Source organism: Scyliorhinus canicula, chromosome 3 (assembly GCF_902713615.1).
Source record: "Scyliorhinus canicula chromosome 3, sScyCan1.1, whole genome shotgun sequence".
NCBI classification, from domain to species: domain Eukaryota; kingdom Metazoa; phylum Chordata; class Chondrichthyes; order Carcharhiniformes; family Scyliorhinidae; genus Scyliorhinus; species Scyliorhinus canicula.
Genome location: NC_052148.1, coordinates 204,259,813 through 204,278,065, shown reverse-complemented (window position 1 = coordinate 204,278,065; position 18,253 = coordinate 204,259,813). Strand labels below are relative to the sequence as shown.

Here is an 18,253-nt window from a genome sequence, read left to right as displayed (position 1 = left end):
AGCTGTACAATTATTTACGTTTGGAGGAAGATTCTTAATTTTGGTTTTGTATTTAAAAAGGTTTTGGTGATACTAGTGGGTTACAGTCACCTGGGGATTGCCTGATCATCATTGATCAGAAGCTAGGAAGCCTTGACAGGATTCCTGAATTGACTGCAAATCTGTATGTTTTCTCTCTCTTCCAGTAGGCAGTACAGGAAAAGGAGGAAGAGGATGAGGACATCCAGTAAGAAGTTAGGCTGGGGTGTTTGACCTGATGGCCTTTTCACACCCTGTATACACAACACAAGTTAACACATGTGACTACTTGGCTGATATACTTGTACTTCAGATCCACCCAAAATCACAGCAATTAATGTTGCACATGTCATGACACAAATTAAGTTACATCCGGGGTGGTCTCGAGGGTGTATGATCATCATATTGGCTGCTTTTGCCAGATGACATTACCATTTCTGAAGGCCCTGGCTTAGCTATCTGTAAGTGAATGCGAGTACTTGCCTTTTTGGGGTCTGCCTCACGATGCCTGTGATGACCATGCAGCAGGACGCTGATACAAGATACAACCGCTTTGGTCATCTATGACCTGAAACTTGGCTGCAGCTGTTTGCTGGTATGCTGACTTATGGGGATGTTACTCAAGGATCTCATGTAGGCTCATTTTGACTGGCAGCTATCAAGAGGTGGAGGCGGGGAGGTTAGGTGCTTGGCTGAACCACACTTGCGCTCGAATTAATCCTTCCACTGTGGGGATGTCGGGGAAGGGGATGGAATCATTGTGGGGAGCGGGTATAATGTTAATCTGAAGAGGTTGGTTGGAAAGACATTTTAAAATTTTTGAATCTCAAGAAGTAGTTTGAGGGGGTAAAGTTTTCAAACATGATTTAGAGGGTGGAATGGAGGATGTAAAGTTGATGAACTTAGAGGGTAGGAAGAGGAAAATGGTCTATGCACCTGAAGTGGAGATGAAGGTGATAAAATGTCTGAGCCAGGGGATTTAAACATCTAACTGATTAGTAGTTGGAACAGCTAATTGTGAGCATAAATGATTTGGAGTGAGTAAAGTTTATGCATCTGAAGTGGCGTGTAGAGTAAATGTCTTTATGACTTTAAACAGAAAACGTAACTGAATTTGTGCATGGTTGGAGAAAAGTGGTAAGGTATAAAGGTGGCATGGGTTGGAGGTGTAAAGTATCTCACCAAAGGATGTAGTTAGAGGGGTAAAATGTATGAAACTCCAAACAAGTGGAAGGGTTTAGAATGTGTGTAAGCCTCGGGTTAGAAAGTGCAGTGAAATGCCTTCTGAGTGTAGTATTTTAATTCCCTCATATGCAAGTTGTAGAGAGTGCTGGACCCACTAGTGAAACATTGTATCAACCAGTTGAGGACCATAAGAGACCCAAAAATGTTCAGGTTTCCTTGAACAGGAGTGATCCCCTTGCTGCAGGGAAATCCTTGGGCCTCTATGTCTTTAGACTTCTGTATCCCTCAAATGTGAGTTCCACTTAAATTAAGGCTGATGACCATTCTCTCAGGCCTGGCACCTTCCTGCTACCCAGATTCCTATTCTCACCCACCAACTGGAAGTTCAAATTGTTAGATAACAAAGTGAGATTGGAAAACTTTTAAACACGTTTCATGTCACATGTGACCAGAGCAAATCTGGTCTGTACCAGCTTCCTGCTGCATGGTCAGTCACCAAAGATGTTCTGAGGCAGACCCTGGAAAAACAAGTACCCACATTAGTTGAGCCAGGGCCTTCAGAAATGGTTAATGTCATCTCGGGCAAAAACAGCCAATTGTATGATCCATAGAAGCCCAAAACTTTTATTTTAAATTATTTTTATTCAAATTTTTATCAAAACATAACTTTTGCAACTCCCCCGAGTTGCTGCTGCTGCTGACCTTTCCTGCTCTCCTAGAAAGTTGAGGAACGGCTGCCACCTCCGAGAGAACCCTGTCATGGACCCTCTCAAGGCAAACTTTATTTTCTAAGACTGAGAAACCCAGCCATGTCACTAATCCAGGTCTCCACACTCGGGGGCTTCGAGTCCCTCCACATTAGAAGGATCCGTCTCTGGGCTACCAGGGAGGCAAAGACCGATACGTCGGCCTCTTTCGCATCCTGAACTCCCGGATCGTCTGAAACACCAAAGATCGCTATCTCTGGACTCGACACCACCCGCATGTCTAAGATCTTGGACATTGCCATAGCAAATCCCTGCCAGAATCCCTTAAGAGCCGGGCATGCCCAGAACATATGGACATGGTCTGCTGGGCTTCCCGCACACCTTGCACATCTATCCTCAACCCCAAAGAACTTGCTCATTCTGGTTGCCGTCATGTGTGCCCGGTGGACCACCTTAAACTGGATTAAGCTAAGCCTGGCACACGATGATGAGGAATTAACCCTGTTTAGGGCATCCGCCCACAGGCCCGCATCCAGCTCCCCGCCTAGCTCCTCCTCCCACTTGCCCTTAAGTTCCCCCACTGGGTTTCCTCCGCCTCCTGTAGTTCCTGGCAGATGTCCGACACCTTCCCCTCCCCTACCCAGGTGCCGGAGACTACCCTATCTTGTATCCTGCGTGGGGGTAGCAATGGAAATGTCACCACCTGTTTTTTAAGAAAGGCACGTACCTGAAGGTATCTGAAGGCATTTCCAGGGGGCAAATTGAATTTCTCCTCCCGTGCTTTCAAGCTGGGAAAATTCCCGTCTATGAACAGGTCCCCCATCCTTTTAATACCTACCCTATGCCAGCTTTAAAACCCTCCGTCTATCTTGCCCGGGACAAATCTGTGATTGTTGCGTATCGGGGTCCAAACTGAGGCTCCCTCCACCGCCCTGTGTCTTCTCCACTGATGCCAGATCCTTAATTCCACCGCCACCACCGGACTTGAGGAGTAGCGCACCAGCCGAGGTGCCTTTTCAAGTGCCCCTAAACTGGTGCCTTTGCATGAGGCAGCCTCCAACCACTCCCACGTCGACCGCTCCCCCAATACCTATTTCTTAATCATGGCTATATTAACCGTCCAATAGTAGCTTCAAAAATTCGGCAGTGCTAGCCCGCCCTATCCCGACTGTGCTCTAGATGCAGTCTTTTTACTCGCCCATATTTGCCCATATAAATCCCGCGATGATCTTGTTCATCCGGTTAAAGAAGGGCTTAGGGATGAAGATGGGAAGGCACTGGAAGTCGAACAGAAATCTGGGGAGGATCGTCATCTTAACGGTCTGCACCCTCCCCGCTAGAGAAAGCGGGAGCATGTCCCACCTTTTAAAGTCCCCCTCCATTTACTCTACCCGCTGGGATAAATTAAGCTTGTTTAACTGGGCATCCCAGTTTCGAGCCACCTGTATACCTAAGTACCGAAAGCTCTTCTCCACCATCTTAAGCGGAAGCTCTCCCAGTCTCTTCTGCCCTTTAGCTAGGATCACGAGCATCTCGCTTTTCTTCGCCCCGGGGCCTTGCCTGACTGCATGCTCCCTAGACCCTTAACAATCTCCTCCAACTCTATTGGGGCCCCCAAGTCCTCCACCAGATCCTCTTCCACCTTTGGAAACCTCAATTGGTCCATGAATTGCTTCATCCCTTCCCCTCCCACGCGGGGTTCTGACTCATACAATTTACCATAAAACACCCTAAAGACTTCGTTCACCCCCTCTGGGTCCATGACCGTGTTACCATCCTTATCCCAAACTTCCCCAATTTCCCTCGCCACCTCCCTCCTCCGAAGTTGGTGCGCTAGCATTCTACTTGCTTTCTCCCCATATTCATAGACAGCCCCTTTTACCTTCCTCAGCTGGGCTACCGCTTTCCCTGTGGTCAGCAGATCAAATTCCGCCTGCAGCCTCCGGCACTCTTTCAGTAGCCCCGTCTCGGGGGTCTCCGCGTAACTCCTGTCTACTCTGATTAGCTCCTCAACTAACCTCGCTCTCTACGCTCTTTCTTTCTTCTCCCTATGGGATCTGATAGAGATTAACTCCCCTCTAATAAGTGCCTTCAGAGCCTCCCAAACCGTAGTCGCCGTTACCTCTCCCGTATCATTAGTTTCCAAGTAATTTTGAATGTTCCTTTTTATCCGCCCACAAACCTCGTCATCCGCTAGCAGTCCCACATCTCGCCTCCATAATGGGCGCTGTCCTCTCTCTTCACTAAGTCGCAAATCCACCAAGTGCGGAGCATGATCAGAGACTGCAATGGCCGGGTATTTGGGATTAACGCCCTGCTCACAACAAAGAAATCTATACGGGAATAAACTTTGTGGACGTGGGAGAAAAAAGAGAACTCCTTCGCCCTCGTCTGAGCGAACCTCCATTGGTCTACACGCCCACCTGTTCCATGAAGCCCCTCAGTTCCTTAGCCGCCGCTGGTCGCTTTCCCAACCTCGGGTTTGACCGGTCCAATACCGGGTCAATGACTGTGTTAAAGCCACCCCCCATGATCAAATTGTGTGAGTCTAAGTCCGGAATTTTACCTAGCATGTGTCTCATGAATTCCACGTCATTCCAGTTCGGGGCGTAGACGTTCACTAGCACCACCCGGTCCTCCTGCAGCTTCCCACTAACCATTATTGATCTGCCCCCTTTGTCAGCCACAATACTCCCTGCCTCAAATACAACCCGTTGCTACTTCTCTGGTTTTAGAGTCTCGCCCCGAATGAAACACCTGGCTCAACCACCCCTTTCTCAATCCTGTTTGATCTGCAAGTTTTAGATGCGTCTCCTGTAGCATGGCTACGTCTGCCTTTAACCCCTTTAAGTGCGAGAACACGCAAGCCCTCTTGACCCCTCACATTCCATGTGATCAGTCAGGATGGAGCTTAAACCCCCCCCCCCCCCCGTCCCGTCCCGTCCCGTCCCCCCGTCCCCTGCCGACTAGCCATCCCCTTTATCGGCCAGCCATGAGCCTGCGCCATCGCTTACTCGAGCCCTCCCATTGGAGGCTCCTCCCCCCCCCCCCCCACTCTTCATCTGTTCCTCCAAGTTGGCTCTTTTTCTGTCAGCAAACCAGCATCCCGCCCCCCCCTCCCCAACAGCCCCACGATCCCAATCCCCCAAGTCAAGCACCCGCTTAACACCAACTCTCCCCCCATTACGCTAGAAGCCCTAAACTGCAGAAGGAGGCCATTCAGCCCATTGGGTCTCCACATGCCCTCCGAAGGAGCACCCCTCCCAGACCCACTTCCCCCTCTATAATAATAATAATCATTATTGTCACAAGTAGGCTTACATTTAACACTGCAATGAAGTTACTGTGAAACCCCACTCGCCACATTCCGGTGCCTGTTCAGGGACACAGAAGGAGAATTTAGATCATCCAAATTACCTAACAGCACGTCTTTCGCGACTTGTGGGAGGAAACCCACGCAGACACAGGGGGAACGTGCAGACTCCACACAGACAGTGACCCAAGCCGGGAATCAAACCTGGGACCCTGGAGCTGTGAAGCAACAGTGTTACCGTCCTATCCCTGAAACCCCAGTTAACCTGCACATTTTAGGACACTAAGGGGCAATTTAGCATAGCCAATCCACCTAATCTGCACATCTTTGAACTGTGGGAGGAAACCGGAGCACCAGGAGGAAACCCACACAGACACGGGGAGAATGTGCAGACTCCACACAGTCACTTAAGGTTGGAATAGAACGCAGGTCACTGGCACTGTGAGGCGCTAACCACTATATCTCCGTGTTGAGAAATGAGTCTGAGGCTAGCCTGTAACTTACAACTCTCCAGTTCCTCACAGGCACTCTGTTACACTGATTCTCTAATCCTTCCCCAATTAGAGATAGCGTGCTTAATTACAATTTAAAGGATGCATTTCGTTGCAACACAAATTCAATATTAACATGGCTATCTAGCCTCATCCATGCCCCAGTATTGGAAACATTAATAAATAAATGTAAATGTAGCCAGAGGAGCATAGGCCTTTCTCCCCTTTGAGGGCTGTCTGTTGATGATTTAAGCTGAGGGTCACCACACGTCAGACGAGGAGCAAGGTTGAGAAGGTGAGGCCTTCGTGAATAACCTCCCCTGGAACAAGAATTAAACCCGTGCTGTTGGCATTGTTCCGCATCATGAACTAACCATTCAGCAACTGAGCTAACCGACCCCCATTAATTGGAAAAATACAGCTGGTAACAAAGAAGAAAATCATATCTTAACTGGTACCTTTCAATACCTTTTAGTTCATAGCAGTATACATTATTGTTGCAAGCTACTAATATGGTGTGACAAGTTTCATTGATGTTAACTAAAACTCCCAATTTTCACGTAAAACAGCATGCAATTACATTAATGTTACATGAGTGTTAATTATGCTATCTTTGTTCCAAAGGGTGGTTTGAGTGCTCAGTCATTTATCCACTTAGAGCTACAAGATATCAACGATAACCAACCTGTATTCAACCCATTGACATACATAACCAGTATCAGCAGCCATACACAGCCTGGAACAGAGATTATAAAAGTGATTGCCTCTGACAGAGATTCTGGAATCAATGGACAGGTGTCATATGAACTACTGGCTGGAAATTTCTCTTCTCTGTTTTCTGTGGATTCCTCGACAGGTATGATAAGTTTATTTCTTTTAATTTGTATTTTACATTGTTCACACTAATGTTGCTTTAGTAATCGTCCACATTCTGGCAAATTAAATTTCTTGTTTGACAAACTTAATTCTTTTACATAAAACTGATGACTCTACCTTTCTATTTTTAAGTCTTTACATGGCTTCTATCAGCCCCTGAATGAAAAGCTGGGCCTTTGCTGCCAATGCTTAGCTAATGACTCGAAAATTGATGCTCTCCAAATTTGCTTCCCTCTGGATATCACCTTACCTCTGCTCTATCCTGCCCCAACAGCCTAGCTATGATTGAGAATTTAACATGCATCCCGGATGTTAGTTGCACCTTAAGGTTTCTGATTCTTGTCTAGAACAGGCACAGTAATCTTAATATCTTGATACTGTACTATTTTAGCATGTTATCAATAGTAATTTTCTCCCACCAGTAGCTCCAGCATTTATCATTTGATGACTGAACCGTACAAAATGATTTTCAACTGTGCCCAAGATTAATCATTATTAAAACTAATTTTTTTAATGATGATTTTATTTTCTTAAATCCACAATATTTCCATTATTGTAACGGTGGAACATAGCAGTCACTGTATCTTGAAAGCTCAGTCAAAAGTGTTCGTCATTGAAAAAAGAGGTACAATAAGTCCTCGTTTAAAGTTGTGACTGTGAACATTACGCTGAAAAACCAACTCCAAGTTGAAATACTGTACCGCATATGTACAGGATTGTGCATTCCTAGCAGAACTAACTTGCAAAATTAAATAAAATCACTGAATATTACAGAAATACTATATAAATTCAGTACCAATCACCCAAAAAAGCCCTGAGTAGCACAGCTTCTATGTCTTACCCACAACATTCCTGAAACTCAGCTCAATGTTTTTCTTGCTTTCCTGTCCCACTCTATGGGTCGGATTTTCCAGCTCCAACATAGGCGGGCATCATCGTGGTCGGAATGGGAAAATTTGGAGAGGGTTTCAAGTTGAATTTATAATCATATTCAAGAATCAGGAACAGAGAATGTACGCCAAGGCTGAATAAGAATTTTGTGTAAACAACAAAAGAAAGAGAAAATCTTCAAAAACATTGTTTCAGTAACACATGGCACACTTAATCTTTTTTCCATTCCTTTAAAGGGGCTAAAGGCAGGATTACAGAAGACAGTCTCCATTTAAATTACTGTTAAATCTCTCAAAGATGTCAGTTTAAGCTTGATAACATAGAAGCTAATATTCATGTGTTTTTGTTTTCTAGGTGCAGTGTATTTAACCTCTGTCCTCAGTCACCTACAGGTTTTTAATGTGCAGTTGAAAATTTCTGCACGAGATGGTGGGAACTTGACTTCACCTATCAATGCAACTGTAACTGTCCACATTCTTCAAAGTTCTTTTGCTCCAACAGTGTTTGAGAGATCTTATTATTCCTTTACCATCCTGGAAAATGCCCCTGTAGGAAGTGCTGTTGGAACAGTACAAATTGCAAATATCCTAGGTAGGTTTTTGATACCCACATTTTTCAGCGACAAATCAAGCTATGTTTCACCTATGTATCTGAAGTTTGACATATAATTCATTAACCATATCAGACTAATAAATCTTCATTGATCACCGGCTCAGCTAGGTTGTGGATGGTTATGCTGTGCCTGTCCCTGAATGAGAGGTTAGCTCATTAACATGATTTATGGTAGTCTGCTGCAGAGTTGAATTAGGGAGGAAATTTAAGCGCTAGTGGCTAACCACTGAGTGCTGGCTGCATTTTCTGTGCTTATAAACGTCCCATCTACAGTTCAGTAGTTTTCTTATTTGAGATGCCCATGAAATAAAACCTAGAAGGGAAGATGAAGATGACATCTATAGTTAAAATAAAAGGGGCAGGATTTATCGTCTGATCATGCCGACAGGAAATTCTGGTCCCACACTGGCACACAGGTTTCCCGGCGATCCCCCAATGCAGGTGGTGGGTGTGAGCACTGTCAGCAGAAAGACAGGAGTAAGACTTTGGCATAAACTGAGGAGCACCCGAGCTTATCTCAGTGGAGTATCATCACTCTCCTGCTTTCCATTGTGACCCACTGACAATGCCAACACAGGCATCGTAAATTTGTGGCATAACATTAAACGTGAATTTCAGATGGCACAATGGTTAGCACTGCTGTCTCACGGCGCCGAGGACCCTAGTTCGATCTCGGCCCCAGGTTCATGTGGGGTTTGCATATTCTCCCCGTGTCTGCATATATCACATCCCTGCAATCCAAAGATGTGCAGGGGAGGTTGAATGGCCAGGTTAAATTGCCCCTTAATTGGATAAATGAAAAAAACATGAATTTCAAACAAAACTGAGGTATGAAAAGAAACAACTTGTTGAGCAAAATAAAATATCAGAGCAATGAATTGCTAAAAAATATGGGGCTGGATTCACCAATCTGCAGCAGTCGTGCCGCAAAACATGGTGCCGGCCGTGCGCAGACACGACCTGCCAAATACTGCCCCCCTGACCGGCCCCCAGCCCTCGTGGAAGCCCCCCCCCCCCGGCCAACAGCACGACACCTGGCCGACTGTGGAGGCGCAGAACACAGTCCGCAGCCGCCACGCCAGTATCTCGACTGCTGAGACAACAAGTGAACCGCGCTGTCAGGAACTCGGCCTATCGACAGCGGTGAATCGCGGAGGCCCCGGAGAATAGAGGGTCAGGCCCACTAATGATATGCCAACAGGATCCTCCGGCACCCCAAAATGACATAAATGCAGTGAGGTGAGCGATGCATGAACTCCATTTTTGGGGTGCCGAAGGATCCCAATTTGGGGTCAAACCAGCACCTACCGTAACTTTGGCATCGAAGTCTATTCACGCCCAAACGCGTTTTGTAATTTTGGCGTCGGCCAACGGTGAATCCCGGCCATGATTAATAAATAAAGATAAATATTAGAGTGTGATAGGGTGAGAGTAGGTTTGTGTGTCCAGCTAACTCCCAGGTGCAGGGTGCTCACTCACTCACCTGTACCCAGAGTGAGAATGGATGAGAGTGTATGTTGGTGTGTGGTGGTAAGGATGAATGAGAACTCTGAAACTGGGATTCAGCCAGACTTAAGCAAACACTCTTCCCTCTTCACATACTCTTCCCCCCCCCCTACGCCCACACTCCCCTCTCACACACACCGCCTTCCCCCTCACTGTCCCCTCCGCTTACTCAAACTTGCACACCCTCACTCCTCACACTGCACTCTCCCCTCACAACCTACCTTGTACTCTCCACCTTACTCTCCCCCCCCTCTCCTCAGTCTCCACTCACTCAGACACCAGTTGGCCCTGCTCCGACTCCCTCCGGCCCCGCTCCAATTCCCTCAGGCCCTGCTCCAGCTGGCCTGGGTCCTGCTCTGACTCCCTCGCATCCTGCTCCGGCTCAGTTGGGCTTCATTCTGGCTCACTCACACTCCCCTGCATCTCGCCTGGGTCCCACGCTGGTCCGCCTGGGCACCACTGTGGCTCCCTCGCACGATGCTCCAGTTCCCATACGCCCCGTTCTGGCTTGCCTAGGTCCAGCTTTCTTCTTCCCCACTCTGGCTCCCTAATGCCGCACTCCTGTTTGCTTGGCTCCTGCTCCAGCTTCCACACCCTCCAGGCCCTGGAATTTAAACTTAAAAACTTGCCTTCACACTGTTTGCTGCTTATCAAATCACAAGCTGGTGTTTCTCTGCTATAAGCAGCAAATACGGAAATAAACTAGCCTGTGATTGGCTGAGGAGATTTACAGCATTTTTCAAATATAAATCAGTTGAATGCCCAGGACATTGTGTTGAAGGCAGTCCAAAGCCAGAGGCCTGGGTGGGAGTGTGTCACAAAATGGCCTGCGGCGTGAGAGTTGGGGATGTCTGATCTAGATCAATTATCTAAATGAGGGGCCCCAAGTGTAGATGTATTCAGTTTTGCTAATGGTTCAATTTTAAGTGGGGATGTAAGCTTGGAGGAGGACACAAAGCGGCCATGAAAGTACTTAGACAGTGCTATACCTTCAATTCACCGAGAGGCAGAGAGAGCGAGCGAACATTAGGCTTTATTATTCATTAACTTGCCTAGCCAGAGTCGGTAGTACAGATGAATGATGTCCACAGGCGGCCGGTCTATATATGGCCCCGGTGAGGAGCCAGAGGCGGAACCCTACCGGGGTTACAGTACAGTACCTGGAAGCAGCTCGTATCACCACTTCCAGGTCATAGGTTACAGTATCATACAGGCATTAGGTGAATACATTCACCACATTCACACCCAGTTTAAAAAAATAAAGTCCAGCGGGGGTGACGTGGGGCCATTACATATTCAGTCTATGTGGAGGCCGGATCGTTCTCTTCAGCCACCTCAGCTCTGGCGGTGTGGCGGGCACAATTGTTGCAGGTCGTGACTCCAAGGGCATTGTGTCCGGAGCTTGAGCCTCAGTCCGGTGTGTTGGAGACGGTTGGGGTGTGGGGGTAGGCAGGAGGGTGATGGGTGGCGGCAGTGGCGGCGCGGGACAATACAGGAGACCCAGGGGAGTGTACGGGGCGCTGGGGGTGACGGTAGGCAGCGGGGAGGGGGGCGCATTGGCAGAGGAACCAGCTGGCGCCAGGTCCCGTAGGGAGACCATATCTTGCCATCCATCCTGGTGCGTGGAGCAGCTGGACCCTCTCGACCAGGGGATCGGTCTTATGGCTCCTCATGTGCCTCCGGAGAACGACTGGTCCCGGAGTTTTCAGCCAAGATGGAAGCGAGACCCCGGAGATGGACTTCCTGGGGAAGATAAACAAACGATCGTGAGGGATCTCGTTCGTGGCTGTGCAGAGGTGTGATGTGTGGAGTGGAGGGCGTCGGGGAGGACCTCCTGCCAGTGGGGGATCGGGAGACTTCCAGACCTGAGGGCCAGAAGGACGGCCTTCCATACCGCCGCGTTCCCCCTCTCCAGATGCCCGTTTCCCTGCGGGATATAGCTCGTAGTCCTGCTCGAGGCGATGCCTTTCCTGCTCGAGGCGATGCCTTTGTTGAGCAGGTATTGACGTAGCTCAACGCTCATGAACGATGTGCCCCGGTCGCTGTGGTCGTAGGCAGGGAAACCGAACAACGTGAAGATGCTGTGCAGTGCCTTTGTTACAGGGGACAGCGAAGGAGAAGCGGTAGTACTCATCGATGACGGTGAGGAAGCATATATTCCGGTTGGTGGAGGGGAGACGCCCTTTTAAGTCAATGCTTAGGCGCTCAAGGCGCCGGGAGGCCTTTACCAGGTGGGCTTTGTCTGGCCGGTAGAAGTGCGGTTTGCACTCCGTGCAGACTTGCCAGTCCCTGGTCATGGAATTGACCTCCTCGGAGGAGAAGGGCAGATTGCGGGCCTTAATGAAGTGGGTAAGCGGGAAGCGTGGAGGGTCCTAGAGAAGAATGCTACTGCCCTGCCCGCCTGGTTGAGTGTGGCGTCCAGTGCGACGTCTGACGCATCGCTCTCTACCTGAAAAGGGACGGACTCGTCTACTGCATGCATTGGGGCCTTGGTGATATCGGCCTTGATGCAGCTGAAGGCCGCGCGAGCCTCATCCGTCAGGGGAAAAATGGTGGTTTGAATAAGTGGACGGACTTTGTCCGCATAGTTGGGGACCCACTGGGCATAGTAGGAGAACAGCCCCAGGCATCGTTTGAGGGCCTTGAGGCTGTGGGGAGGGGGGAGTTCTGTGAGGGGGCGCATACGGTCGGGGTCGGGACCGAGGACTCCGTTCTCCACGACGTAGCCGAGGATGGCTAGTCGTGTAGTACTGAAGACGCACTTTTCTTTGTTGCATGTGAGATTGAGGGATTGGGCGGCCTGGAGTAACCTCTGGAGGTTGGCGTCATGGTCCTGCTGGTCATGGCCGCAGATGGTCACATTGTCCAAGTACGGGTCTGTAGCCCGCAAACCGTACTGGTCCACCATTCGGTTCATCGTTCCCTGAAAGACCGAGACTCCGTTAGTGCAGCCGAAGGGGACACTGAGGAAGTGGAAGAGCCGGCCGGCTGCTTCAAAGGCAGTGTAGTGGCACTCTTCCGGGCGGATTGGGAGCTGGTGGTAGGCCGACTTCAGATCGACCATTGAGAACACACGGTACTGCGCGATTTGGTTGACCATATCCGCTATGCGAGGGAGGCATCCAGTTGCGTGAATCGGTTAATTATCTGGCTGTAGTCTACAACTATCCGATTCTTTTCCCCGGTCTGGATGACCACCACTTGCGCTCTCCAGGGGCTGTTGCTGGCCTCGATGATCCCTTCACTCAACAGTCGCTGGACCTCCGACTTGATAAACATCATGTCTAGCGAACTGTACCGTCTGCTCCTGGTGGCAATGGGCTTACAGTCAGGAATAAGGTTCGCAAAGACTGAAGGGAGGGGAGACCTTGAGGGTCGCGAGGCTGCACACCGTGAGGGGGGGGGCAAGGGTCTGCCGAACTGTAAGGTCAGGCTTCGGTGGTTACATTGAAAGTTTAATCCAAGCAGTAGGGGGGCGCAGAGGTGGGGAAGAACGTAGAGCTTAAAACGAGCGTACTCTGTGCCCTGCATCGCGAGATTGGCGACACAGTACCCCGGATCTGAACCGAATGGGACACGGAGGCAAGGGATATTGTTTGGGAGGCTGGGTAGGTGTGGAGGGATCAGCGCCTTCCCGTGTCGGGGTGGACAAAGCTCTCCGAGCTCCCGGAGTCGAAAAGACAGGGGGTCTCGTGCCCGTTGACCCGGATGACCATCATGAAGTTCTTCAGCTGTTTTGGCTGCGACTGGTTGATGGTGACTATGTACAGCTGCGGGTAGTCTGTGTGGTCGGTGGAGTCACAAGATGGCGGCCCCCATGAGTCGCACGTGTCGGGCTGGGGCGAAGATGGCGAACAAGATGGCCGCCACCATTGGTCGCACGTGTTGGTCGGTGTCGGAGCCGGCGGCCAAGATGGCGGCCCCCATGAATTGCACGTGTCGGTCGGTGTAGGGGCCGGCGACCAAGATGGCGGCTCCTACGAGTCGCACGATGCTGATGACGCATCTGACTGGGGCGTTCCGGGCAGGCACGCAGTCGCATTGCGGGGTCTGTGGGGCTGCGAGTCCATGGGCCGGGCCTGGTGCGTTTTTGATTTCTGAGCCTTAGGTCGGCCCAGACAGACTCTAGTGAAGTGCCCCCTTTTCCCACAATCGCTGCACGTCGCTGTGCGGGCTGGGCAGTGCTGCCGGGGGTGTTGGCCCTGGCCACAGAAGTAGCACTGCGGTTCCCTGGGCTGGGCTGGCAGACGCGTGGCGCAGGCCTGCGTCTCCGAGTGGGGCCGCGACGGGGGTGTCCACGAGAGGTTTGCCAGGCCCACGGGGTACGCACTGAGGTTCTGGTAGGCAACCTCTAACGAGGGAGCTAGCTTTATCGTGTCCCGCAGGTCGGAGGTTCCGTTTTCCAGCAGGCGCTGCCTGATATAGTTCGAGCGGACCCCCGCCATGTAGGTGTCCCGGATCTGTGAGTTTATGGGTTCCACCGCCGTCACATCTAGATAATTGCAGTTCCTCTCAATTATCGGTTTCCAGATACTCGTCCAGCAATTCTCCGGTGCATTGACGGTGAGTAGTGAGGAAGTGTCTGGCGAACACCTCATTTACGGGCTTCACAAAGTGTGCCTTGAGAGTTGCAACCGCCGCCTCGTATGTGGCTGCTTTCTCGATCATTACTGAGATTCGATGACTCACCCGAGCGTGGAGGAGTCGCAGCTTGAGAGTCTCTGTGGGAGGTGTTGTGGAGGAGTCGAGATAGGCCTTGAAGCATCGAAGCCAATGTATGAATATTTCCTTGGCTTCGGATGCCCGGCTGTCGAGTTCGAGCCTGTCTGGCTTTAGAGCGGCTTCCATAGTGCTGTCTATGACTAATAAATTGATATGCCTTCAATTCGCCGCGAGGCAGAGAGAGCGAGTGAACATTAGGCTTTATTGCCTAGCCAGAGTCGGTAGTACAGATGGATGCCGCCCACAGGCGGTCGGTCTATATATGGCCCCGGTGAGGGTGGAGCCAGAGGCGGAGCCCTACTGGGGTTACAATACAGTACCTGGAAGTAGTTCGTATCACCACTTCCAGGTTACAGGTCATAGGTTACAGTATCATACAGGCATTAGGTGAATACGTTCACCACAGACAGGTTCAATGAATGGGCAGGAACATAGCAGATGGAATATAATGCGGAGAAATGTGTAGTTATCAATTTTGATATGGGAAATATAAAATGAGGTTTTTCTTAAATGTTGAGAGAGTGGGAATCATAGAATCATAGAATTTACAGTGCAGAAGGAGGCCATTCAGCCCATCGAGTCTGCACCGGCTCTTGGAAAGAGCACCCTACCCAAGGTCAACAACTCCACCCTATCCCCATAACCCAGTAACCCCACCCAACACTAAGGGCAATTTTGGACTCTAAGGGCAATTTATCAAGGCCAATCCACCTAACCTGCACATCTTTGGACTGTGGGAGGAAACCGGAGCACCCGGAGGAAACCCACGCACACACAGGGAGGATGTGCAGACTCCGCACAGACAGTGACCCAAGCCGGAATCGAACCTGGGACCCTGGAGCTGTGAAGCGATTGTGCTATCCACAATGCTACCGTGCTGCCCAAATGCTGGTATTCAAGAGGTATCTGGATTGGATTGGATTGGATTTGTTTATTGTCACGTGTACCGAGGTACAGTGAAAAGTATTTTTCTGCAAGCAGCTCAACAGATCATTCAGTACATGGGAAGAAAAGGGAATTAAACAGAATTTCAGAAAATACAAGAGAATACATAATAGGGCACCACAATATATACAATGTACTACATAAGCATTGGCATCGGATGAAGCAGACACGGGTGTAGTGTTAATGAGGTCAGTCCATAAGAGGGTCATTTAGGAGTCTGGTGTCAGTGGGGAAGAAGCTGTTTTTGAATCTGTTCGTCCGTGTTCTCAGATTTCTGAATCTCCTGCCCGATGGAAGAAGTTGGAAAAGTGAGTAAGCCGGGTGGGAGGGATCCTTGATTATGCTGCCTGCTTTCCCCCGGCAGCGGGAGGTGTAGATGGAATCAATGGATGGGAGGCAGGTTCGTGTGATGGACTGGGCGGTATTCACGACTCTCTGAAGTTCCTTGCGGTCCTGGGCCGAGCAGTTGCCATACCAGGGTGTGATGCAGCCCGATAGGATGCTCTCTATAGTGCATCTGTAAAAGTTGGTAAGGGTTAATGTGGACATGCCGAATTTCCTTAGTTTCCTGAGGAAGTATAGACGCTGTTGTGCTTTCTTGGTGATAGCGTCGACATGAGTGGACCAGGATAGATTTTTGGTGATGTGCACCCCTAGGAATTTGAAACTGCTCACCATCTCTACCTCGGCTCCGTTGATGCTGACAGGGGTGTGCACAGTACTTTGCTTCCTGAAGTCGATGACCAGCTCTTTAGTTTTGCTGGCATTAAGGGAGAGATTGTTGTCACTGCACCACTCCACTAGGTTCTCTATCTCCCTCCTGTATTCGGACTCGTCGTTATTCGAGATCCGGCCCACTATGGTCGTATCGTCAGCAAACTTGTAGATGGAGTTGGAACCAAGTTTTGCCATGCAGTCGTGTGTGTACAGGGAGTAGAGTAGGGGGCTAAGTACGCAGCCTTGCGGGGCACCGGTATTGAGGACTATTGTGGAAGAGGTGTTGGTGTTCATTCTTACTGACTGTGGTCTGTTGGTCAGAAAGTCAAGGATCCAGTTGCAGAGTGGAGAGCCAAGTCCTAGGTTTTGGAGCTTTGATATGAGCTTGGCTGGGATTATGGTGTTGAAGGCGGAGCTGTAGTCAATAAATAGGAGTCTGATGTAGGAGTCCTTGTTTTCGAGATGCTCTAGGGATGAGTGTAGGGCCAGGGAAATGGCGTCTGATGTGGACCGGTTGCGACGGTATGCGAATTGAAGTGGGTCAAGGCGTTCCGGGAGTATGGAGGTGACGCGCTTCATGATCAGCCTCTCGAAGCACTTCATTACAACTGACGTCAGGGCCACCGGGTGGTAGTCATTGAGGCACGTTGCCTGGTTCTTCTTTGGTACCGGTATGATGGTGGTCTTCTTGAAGCAGGTGGGGACCTCGGAGTGGAGTAGGGATAGGTTAAAGATGTCTGTGAAAACCTCTGCCAGCTGGTCCGCGCAGGCTCTGAGTGCACGACCGGGGATCCCGTCCGGGCCCATCGCCTTCCGTGGGTTCACTTTCAGGAAGGCCGATCTGACTTCGGAAACTGTGATGGTGGGTATCTGTGTTTCCAAATCACAGAAAGTTAACACAGGTACAACAAGTAATTAGGAGAACAACCGATATGCTGGATTCTATTACAAAGGGATTGGAGTATAAGAGTAAATATATCTTTATTGTAGGTCGTTGCTGTGATCACACCGTGGAGTACTACATACAGCTACCTAAGAAAGGGTATTCTTGTCTTAAATGGAAGCCTAAATTTGGTTCACCAGACACACCTGTAGGATGAGGTGCCTAACCAATGTGGAGAAATTATGTGGACCAAGTCTATGTTCCTAGAGTTTAGAAGATTTAGAGATGATCTTACTGAAACATATAAAATTGATGTCCTCGACAGTATAGATCCTGCGAGAATGCTTCCCCTGACTGGGGAATCTAGACTGGGTTCACTGTCTCAGAATAAGGGGGCAGCCATTTAGGACTGTGATGTGGATACATTTCTTCACTGAGTGTTATAAACCTTTGGAATAATCTACCTTGAGGGTTCTAGATACTCAGTTGTTAAGTCTGTTTAAGACAAGAGATTATTAGATTTCCTGATGCTAAAGGAATCAAGGAATAATGAGGCTAGTGTAGGAAAGTGCAGCTGCTGTAGAAGATCAGCCATGATCTTATTGAATGGCCTACTTCAGCTCCTTTTTCTTATGTTCTTTGTAACTTCCCTTAGTCGGGTCAGAAGTTATGGGATGTTCATCTTGGTTTCCTAAAGAAAGTCTGGGTCTCTGTTTCCCTGGACTGTAAATGACTCCTGAGAAACCAGTGGGTAGTGTCGTAGCTTACAGTGCAAGAGTCTACCAAGGTTGAAAAAAAAGCAGGTATGAATCGCGAAGTAGAGAAAAGGTGGTACTGTACTTGACACTCTTTAAAGCTTAAGATTGTAAATAGATGGAAAGGCAGGTTGGAAGGTATTTCAACTTTGAGATCCTGAGTTAAAGAAATAGGGGCCTGAATTCTCTGCCCTGGGGATTCTCCGTTTGACGGCAGCCCAGGGGTTTGCCGACGGCATGGGGCTGCCTCACAATGGGAAACCCCATTGACCAGCCGGGGAAAAGGAGAATCCAGATGACGTACCACACCAGAAATCTGGTGCGATGGGATGGAGAAATCCACCCAGGAAGTTTCAGGATTATGAGGAAAATACAGGGAGTTAAACAAGCTGAGATGCTGAAAGTTGGAAAGGATATGAGAGGTTAAATGACCTCCTGTGCTGTAATCATTCTATGATTCTGTATAGGATGTCAAAGAAGAGCAAAGAAAATAAACTAGGTTCAGAACAAAGAAATCAATCGTGAAATTCTAAAGAATCGCCCGTTGTTTTCTAATGTATGCTAGCAGCAGGCAAGGTTTATCTTACCTTTTATATTTTATATTTTAGTTTCGCTTTTAATATATTTACAAC

General features: G+C 49.1%; 1 protein-coding gene across 1 annotated transcript in view; it reads left to right on the top strand.

Annotated features, from left to right (window-relative positions):
- Positions 1-18,253, top strand: part of dchs2 (dachsous cadherin-related 2) — a 191,856-nt gene that overhangs the window by 31,284 nt on the left and 142,319 nt on the right. Inside the window, exons 4-5 of the mRNA XM_038792979.1 lie at positions 6,339-6,570; positions 7,836-8,072. Coding sequence (XP_038648907.1) covers positions 6,339-6,570; positions 7,836-8,072 — 469 coding nt within the window. The remainder of the gene's footprint in view (positions 1-6,338; positions 6,571-7,835; positions 8,073-18,253) is intronic.